This window comes from Pocillopora damicornis, chromosome 8 (genome assembly GCF_964200805.1).
Source record: "Pocillopora damicornis chromosome 8, jaPocDami1.2, whole genome shotgun sequence".
NCBI lineage: Eukaryota > Metazoa > Cnidaria > Anthozoa > Scleractinia > Pocilloporidae > Pocillopora > Pocillopora damicornis.
The window spans coordinates 4,690,562-4,699,543 of NC_142677.1; the positions used below are offsets into that span (position 1 = coordinate 4,690,562).

The window sequence follows — 8,982 nt, forward strand, 5'->3', positions numbered from 1 at the left end:
TTAGGGGTGCCTTATGGATAAATTAAATTTCATGCACTTTTTACAATCAGTTGAATAATCAAGACTGATGTCATTCGGAAATTAAGAAAATTTAGTCAACCGAACGAAGCAAGATAACCTCATTGACTTAACAACGAGATCAGCTTCAAATTATTTCGAAATTTTCTTGAAAATAATTTATTTTGAATATTCTTTACAGAAACCCTTTCGCTGACTTCCGTTCGCCCTTTGTTGTTCACAATTCGCTTGGCCCTGTTTCAGCGCACAGCACGGCATGATGCCAAATTGCTTATGGTTGAAAACCAATAGGGTTAAACTTCCTCTGCGAAAATGAACAGAAATGTATTCACAGAACAACAATAGCTTCTATTTTGGGTTGACTTCTATCAGACTCAATAATCACACGCGTTTATTTACCTTGCATGAAGAGAAATGAAAACTTCCTCAATTTTATTGTGGAATTTAAAAGGAAGAGATATTTGGTTTTGACTAATGGATATAAGACTTTTAGTTGCCCCGGAACATCCACTGAAACACTGTCAATTTAACGTCATATGAAGGCATAAAGTTTTTGCGCTCGATCGAAGATTATGCTATGAAGAAGTAACAGGGACTGCGGAACTAGGGGTTTCAGCCCCCCCCCCCCCACCCCCATTCACTTTTTGCGAGGATGAGGTATGTTGGAAGAATAAGAGAGAAAAAAAAGGAAATGATGAAATTCTAAAAAGTTGCAACCTTAGACAAAACCTGTTGGAAACTTTTCGATTCGACAGAAAATATTTCATGGAGAGCCCCCAGGTTTGAAAATTTTCCGAGGAAGAATGGCCCCGGGTTCCCCTACAAATTCGCACACCCGGCGCTCAATATCAAGCCCCCCCCCCCCCAAGAAAAAGAGGAAAAAGGCTTCGCTCTCCCCGAGTACAGACACAAGACTACTCTGTACGTTCCGTTTGTCAGACAGGTTCGCATTTTATCAATTTCATGAACTCCTTAAGTGTTGAAATATTCCAGATTCGTCCCAAACTCAGGACAGGGCTGAAAAAGCTCTTGGAAACAGTACTCCTTTAAGACAGACATCCAGTTTGAGTTTGTAAGGAACTTGCAAGGTTCAACCTTTTATCCAGATCCCTCTTGTGGGTACAAATTATGCGCCGTCATGACGGCGATTCCTTGAAAAACATCGATTAAGAAGTGGAAATATTTGTGTTGAGAATTTTTTCGAGTGATTTACATAGTGTTAAAGAATGTTAAGAGATTTTAAAACGTACATGCAGGTCTGTTATTTTGCTCATTAAATCTTGTTTTCCCATTTTCTTGTCGCCTCACTCTCCTGGTTTGCCAAACGTTCCTATTACTATCACAGGAACAAAGGCACACGAAGAGACTCGGAAGGGGTGCAATTTCGCAAGAACCCCTAACCACGCCCTTAAGGGAGCACTTTTCTCCAAGGTGCCACAAATGACAGTCCCCAAATGAAAGAAGCAAAATTGGAAGTTGATAATTCATAAATAATTTTTTATTTATTTGAATACTTTGATCTAATAATTGATTCATTCACAAGTATGCAGAAAGTTCTAACATAAAATGAACAAATACTTTAACATGTTAAAAATTAACAGAAACTACATCAATAATTTTCTCCTCCACAGTTTAAAAAGGAAAGAAAAAAAACAGTGTAGTATAATTTAGTTATGAAAAAGATTTAGATAGAATTTGAGATATTCTTAGTAATAAAATATATTTCCTTCAATATCCATGACTAAATTTGAGGTCTAATGAAAAATAATGTTTTCATTTATTAAAAAAAAACAACAAGCGAAAGTACTCTTAAGGTATCAAACCTACATTATTCTCATAAACGTTTGGATGCCTTTCTCCTTGAAAAATATTTGCCTCCTTATTGAAAAACCCTTCCTTCTAAGATTCTCCTTAAAATCTATTACAAGTATGACTGAGTCTGTTCCTTATTTATTTTACGTCTTTATATATAGATCCTTTTGTAAATTCAAACAATTCTTCTGTCAGGGTTATAATTACCCTTCAACTCCCAAGATTTGATTACTAATCCTCCACTCTAGCTGCTATACATCTCCTTGAAAATTTTTGCAGTGATTTTTTTTTCATCCATGAAACAAGCTTTGTCAAAAAGCAGGGACTGGTCCTAAAGGAGATTAATTTAGTCTAAATGAGACTAAAATTTTTAATGTTTACTTTCCCTGTTCATAGCTCTGAGAAGTACATATTCCTGAGCTTCCACACAGGACTCTCTGTCCCTGCAGAGAATACATCAGCATCCATCAGCATCCCTTGCACATATCAGCATACATTTCATACAGTTCTCACATGATGAAGGCTTCTATGGTGATTGCTTCTAGTGATTACCCTCCATTTTAAATCATTTTTAGGTGGATGTACAGCCATGTAGAGCACAGATGCAAAATAAACATAACTCATCAACATCTGTGAGAGAAATCAAAATAAGTGCACAAAATTAATAGCTGATGAATATACAGTGAAGTCACTGTAATGTAAAATTTCTATGGCTTTGTTACTAACTAAAGATACCTGGGTTGAAGCAATAAGCTGTGCTAGCCACATGTCAGGGATGATGGATGAAGTACCTGCAAAACAAGTCATCGAAAAAAAGTCATTTAAGAAATGCATTTAAGCGACCTACCACATGGAAAAGGGAGGTACACATAGCCTTTGTAAAGTGTTCCCCACCCCACCCCCTGAGGCTGGAGGAAATGGGATAATTTCCCAAACTTTTGTGCTCAGAACTGAAAAATTATGTCTTCCATCAACTACCACATAGAAAAGGGAGGTGGCCTGTATATACTGGCCCCCTCCCTCCTAAGGCTAGACAAGAGTGGATGGTCTTCAGCGATTAACCATATGGACAAGGGAATGGCCCTCTCTCTCCCTCACCCCCTTGAAGGTAAAGGGAGGTGGATGCTCTCTTCCATTAAGATATCCTTTTAAATACCATTACTAACCAATGGCTGATTAGCATACTGGCCACTGATATGTATGCTAAAAAATATAAGAAAGCAGCCCAGTTCCTCTTATAGCTTAAGTAGCAATGATACCAGTGATGGAAAGTTAACTAGTGGAAATGGAGAAAAATCTGTTTCCTAATTCCTTCCCAGGCTCAATTTCCTGACCACTGAGTAAGACTGTTTCAGGAAGATGAAAACCCAACTTTCAAAAAGTGTTGCAATGAAGCCCACAGATTCCAAAAAAGCTTAATAAAGTGTGTACTCTGTATGGTTCCAGTTAAGTGAGAGTTTTTCTCATTTAGTGCCCTGGATGCTGGCTCAAGAGGTCTGGGTTTGAGAGGTGGCTTGCTCATTGTGGCAAAACACTTAACTCTCACAGGGCATCTCTCCACCTTGGAGAATAAAGAGGGCCTCAATGCAGGGTGATGGCTTTAACCCTTAAATCCCAAGATGTTGTTAGTAATTCTCCTTACTGTCTGCCATATAGTTTTTGTGGTGTTAGTTTGGAGAATTTGTTATTGGATAAACTAATAATCCCCTAATTAATATTTTTCTTAAGACCCTCTATGAAAGGACACTAGCAAATTGTCAAGGAGGCTTGATGAAATGCAGAGGGGTAGCCTTGCAATGGACTCACAGGCATCCCATCCAGAAGGAAGTAGTAAATTACTCCTGGTCAGGTTATGCTTTGGAAACCAAGATAAGCTCTGCTTGATGGGCCCCTTGGCTGGAGTAAATAATTTACTTCCCTATCTATCTTAATGGAGGACAAGGCTCAAAGTTAAACCCTTTTTGCAGTTGCCATTTAACCCTTTGACTCCCCCATCAAATTCGTAATTCTCCTTACAGGCTTGATGGGCCATTTGGCTGGAATAAAGAATTTACCTCCCTACCTATCCTAATGGAGGACAAAGCTTAAAGTTAAACCCTTTTTGCAGTTGCCATTTAACCCTTTAGCTCCTGGTTCAAACTTGTAATTCTCCTTACTGGCTTGATGGGCCTCTTGGCTAGTGTAAAGAATTTACCTCTCTACCTATCTTACCAAGAACAAGGTTCAAAGTGAAACCCTTTTTGCAGTTGCCATTTAACCCTTAAGCTCCTGGTTCAAACTTGTAATTCTCCTTACTGGCTTGATGGGCCTCTTGGCTAGTGTAAAGAATTTACCTCTCTACCTATCTTACCAAGAACAAGGTTCAAAGTGAAACCCTTTTTGCAGTTGCCATTTAACCCTTTAGCTCCTGGTTCAAACTTGTAATTCTCCTTACTGGCTTGATGGGCCTAATAGCTAGTGTAAAGAATTTACCTCTCTACCTATCTTACCAAGAACAAGGTTCAAAGTGAAACGCTTTTTGCAGTTGCCATTTTGGAACCTACAGTGATTTGTAGAATGATTACCAAAAATTAATTTTGGTTGGAAAAATTCATCAAGGCTCAGTTGTATAAAGGATGAATAACGCTATCCAATGGACAACTCGCTATCTGGCAAGTAAGTGATTGTAAAATGTATATAGCATTGTCCACTGCATAAAGATTCATCCAGTGGATAGTGTTATCCAATCTTCTTTGAACAACTAGGGCCAGATGAAAAGCTCACCACACAGTGTTCCAGTTGAAATGGAGAAAACAGCCATCTTGAAAAATATTAATGGTGTACTCAATGGATCTTTAGCACCTGTTAGATGCTGAAATGAATTGGACTGACAACAAACAAACAAAAGAAATTAATTAAATAGCAAAACATTTTGAAAAAATCACTGAAAGAGGGTATGGAATGGCTGATTTCAGGAATACATCATACAAAAGTGAAGCTAATGCATAATACAACAGCACTCTTGACATGACCAAAGAACCCTAGCATTAGTTTTAACCAGCACTAATATTTTTCTCAATTTTTTCAGTTCTCAAGTCAAGTCCTTTATGTTCTAGCATCAGGTGTGCATATTCTCCAAACTGTTCTCTTTACATTTTCCTAGGGTGATGCAAGGAGAATTTGTTTAACAATCCAGAGTTTCTTTACAAGGTGATCATTTCCTTTGTTCCTGTGACATTTATGTGTGATTCAGGGGTGATATTGTAAGGAGAAATTAGATGCTGGTCACTCCTAGGGGTCAAGGAGTTAACTAACTCTGTTGTACCACTCACCTCAATTTTATAGACCAGTGTGTAAAGCCCAGCGTAGAGGAGTGTTGTTGATAAATATGACTGCGCAAGGAATGATTTTGTTACTGTTTGATGCATTATTTGCTTGGTGAGTTTAACTGTGACAGAGAAAATAAAATAGTTTAGGATTGTACAAGACAGTGTGTGACTTCATGTGGTCCAGATGGTAGAATACCAAAGAGGCCTCCAAAGGAACTCAAAAGACTGATGATGATAATGATGATGATGATGATGATGATAATGGTCATGTACAATAGTGAAATGGCTTAACCCTCTACACCCTGACATCATTATGCATATTCTCCATACTGTTCTCTCTACATTTCCTAAGGGCTGACCAGGAGAATTTTTGTATCCCTTTGTCTCCTAAATGTGACATGCATCTAAATTCTCTTTACAATATCATCCCTGATTCACACATTGAGGTCATGAGAAGAGAACAAATGATCACCAACTAAACAAGCTCTTGATTAATAAACAAATTTGTAATGGAGAATATGCATACTGATGTTAGGCTGTAAAGGGTTAATAATCAAGAGCTTCTTTGATCAGTGATCATTTTCTTGGTTCTCATTACCTAAATGTGTGATTCAAAGTTACATTGTGAGGAGAAAATAGAGGCTGGTCACTCTAAGGGGATTAAAGAGTTATTAAGAAGTATACAAGTATAAAGAGCTGCTGTTTACTCACTTGTTGTTAAGATAACCAAGAGCAAATTTGCTGCTTGAAAAACCACAATTACACTTACACTCTGTAAGAAAGGAAAGCAAAATTGGAGAAATTTTAAAGTTTAACTAGGATCTCCATTAAAACACCTTTAGAAACTGACTTCAAGTTTTTTTGCCAAACAAATAAATCAAGAGAATTCAAAGACAACACATTTTCCATACAGCCTTATCACATCTAGTCTTGTTATCATTCACATTGAACACTTTTACTCCCAGAGCTGATTAAGATGTAACTTCTCCCTATAATATTTATACAATTCCTAGCAAACAGGTAATGAGAATACCCAGACTTATCAGGTAAAAGTTTTTGCCTTTACAACAAATTCTTGTGACTTATTGTGTCACAAGTAAAGGGGAGAATTAACAATCAGATAACAAAAGATGAAGAGTTAAATTGTACACATCACAGCAAAAGTTACAATAAATACAAAATGATTTGGAAATTACCGCAATATATACAGTTTTTCCCTCTTTTTTTTCATCACCTTCAGACTGATTTGCAAAAGCTTCAGTAATCACAACAGCCACTATGTTCAGAATCTAGAGCACAATGAAAACTATTGAGGCTTGTCAAACATGAATTAGAATGCCTGATCAATTTAGGACAAATAATATTGAAATATAAAGCATTAGTAAGTGAAAAAAAAAAGAAAAGTAAAGCAGTTAATAATTTTATACCTGCCAGAATATTGTCCCCAGCAAAAGATGTCTTGTAACACATGTTGGAATCCTGTGACTTCTGCAAATAAAATCAATGGTCAATAAAATTTTTCAAACTAAGGCTGACTGTAAAAATTTAAAGTCCTGTTTAGGATAAAATGCACTCATAAGCATGTCAAATAGAAGCCAGTGCCTTTTTCAAACTCAAAAAAACCAGTCCATTCTGATTAGTTTCCTGATGTTTTATTGACAGTTTAACTCCCAGAAGTGATCAACATTGTACAGTCCTTCTCCCTTTGTTATCCAATCATACATTATCAACCAAACAGGTAATGAGAATATTCAAACTTATCAGGTAGAAGTTGTTCTCTTGGTCTAACACCAAATTCTCACAACTAATTTACAAAGAAAAGTGTAGCAACTTCTGAAGGGAGAATTATCAATCAGATCTTGGAAGTTAAGGGGTTCGTGTCTCCATTTCAAAATCACATTTGAGTCCAGTATCTCCTGAAACTTTCAATGGACCTGAGAAAGGGGCATAGATTCCAGCCCTTCTTTTGGCTTGAAACCTGTCGTGCTTCTTTGGCAAGTTAGCATAAGACCAAGAATTTTAGGATGTAGTAATGAACTGGATAGTGACAGTCTAATGCTAGGTTTACATTTATTCAGAAGGTTATCTAGTTTTCGAAGCCATTGTGACCATCATTCTCAGGAATACAGTGAAAAAAAATATGTATTCCTGTCTGTTTATTACTCATTGAATGAGTTCTTTGCAGATTTCTACTGCATTTCACTCGAAAGAAGGTACCATTGTTGAAAATGCAAAAGAGAACTATGGGCCTCAACTTTTAATGTGTGGTTTATAACATTACAGGTACCGTGATCCTACACAGTTTTCCATTGACTATGATTTCAAAAGAGAAGAAATGGCAATAAATATTTTCAAAATATTTCAGGTGGAGTATGCCCCAAACCCTCTTTGAGTTTACACCATGAGCACCTGTGGTAATGCCTTAGCAGTAACCAAAACCTCCCATCTTTTATTCCAAAAGGTTGATATCTCTAGAGTGTTGCAAATGAGAAGTAAGAAAGGTTAAGTCTGTACTCAAGCCTAATGGCCTGCCCAGCCAGAGCTTATCTTGGTTTCCTTGTCACAAAGCAACTAGGAATATCACTACTTCCCCTTGGATTTGGATACTTGCAAGGTTATCCCCCCCCCCTCTCCCCCTTCCACCAATTCATCCTACATCCCTGACAACTCATTGGTACCCATTTACACTCCTGGGCCCTGTTGCTTGAAATGCCGATTGGCACCAATGCAGGCTCACATTTAAATCCAGGTTTCTACATTTCTCTGTTCATAAGCTGTTTTGGGATCATTTTCCCAATTCTTTTTGGAGCATTCAATCATCAAATTATATACAAATGGAGCTAATTTAAATTTTCTTTTAAAGCTTTCAGATCTGAAATCAGATTTCATACCAACCCTGGGATATCATAACCCAGCTTTAAACAACCCAGCCCAGGTTGGAGAGAGGCACTGTGAAAGTAAAGTGCTTTGAAACTAACCCTCTCAACCTCAATCTAGCGTACTAACCATTACGCTCACGCATTTCCTCTGGGGTTAAAATGAAGCCAAACCAATTACAACCGTCCTGGGCAAAGTAAACAGAAACTACGTCTGTACCTCCCAAGCTCCCAGCAACCTTAACCCATTACAGCTCCTTCTGAGCAATAGGCAAAACTATAGTTGGCAGGGGATTGGCCGCTTTCGTGTTCGTCATCGTTATCAATGGATACCCCACAATGCTCAAGGAGAACACCTCACGGACAAAAACATCCGGAATGAGTGAAAATAATCAGTTCCTTTTGTTTGTGTCCTGCCAGGCTGGTTATCAAGGAGCTTATGTTTGTATCTGGCGATCCACATCAGCGATAAAAATCAACACAAAAAGAGATTAGAGAAAATGACTGTAAAAACCTCACCTTCGCTGCCTTGTTAAACTCTCTAACTCAACTGAGTTTAAACCAACTTGCCGAAGCATGTCGCTTGTGGAATCCAGAGCTGTAAGCAATTCTTCGAGTTGTTCAAAACTTATATTGACGACAGGATCTTTGTGACGTCTTCTATCTCTTTCATAGTCATTTTCCTTTTCTCTCTCTGCAGAACTTGACCGGCTCAGTGCATCAGGTTGCACCCCTAGCTGATCTGCTAGAGATAAAAATCGAGAGTCTGTGCTAGTTTCCTGAGGCCCGCCAGTTTCCTCTGTCGAGTAAATTCTTTCGCAATCTTTAAGAAGGGGGGTTGTTATTCTTGTAGCCATGTTCAAAAAACCTGTGTTCAAAGGTCTTGCATCAAGGAAAGTTGCACAATAAATAATCCCGTGATCTTTCCTCCTTCCTAGCAACATTCGAAATGTTCATTAAACCGCGCG

General features: G+C 37.9%; 1 protein-coding gene across 1 annotated transcript; it reads right to left on the bottom strand.

The window, feature by feature from the left end:
• Positions 1-1,498: 1,498 nt before the first annotated feature.
• Positions 1,499-8,982, bottom strand: LOC113685071 (uncharacterized). The gene is made up of 8 exons (XM_027202535.2): positions 8,534-8,982; positions 6,566-6,626; positions 6,335-6,427; positions 5,850-5,910; positions 5,142-5,257; positions 4,594-4,696; positions 2,566-2,621; positions 1,499-2,460 (listed from the first exon to the last, which is right to left on the bottom strand). The coding sequence occupies exons 1-8, from the start codon at positions 8,956-8,958 to the stop codon at positions 2,329-2,331; spliced, it is 1,047 nt and encodes a 348-aa protein (XP_027058336.2). The 5' UTR covers positions 8,959-8,982; the 3' UTR covers positions 1,499-2,328.

What these genes read in the sequence shown, in the direction of transcription:
- LOC113685071 (XM_027202535.2), bottom strand. Translation starts at nt 8,958, where the DNA reads ATGTTGCTAGGAAGGAGGAAAGATCACGGGATTATTTATTGTGCAACT. An exon ending in TGGGGACAATATTCTGGCAG is followed by an intron (nt 6,428 to 6,565) that starts GTATAAAATTAT and finishes ATTGTGCTCTAG; the next exon opens with ATTCTGAACATAGTGGCTGT. An exon ending in AGCTTATTGCTTCAACCCAG is followed by an intron (nt 2,461 to 2,565) that starts GTATCTTTAGTT and finishes TTTCTCTCACAG; the next exon opens with ATGTTGATGAGTTATGTTTA.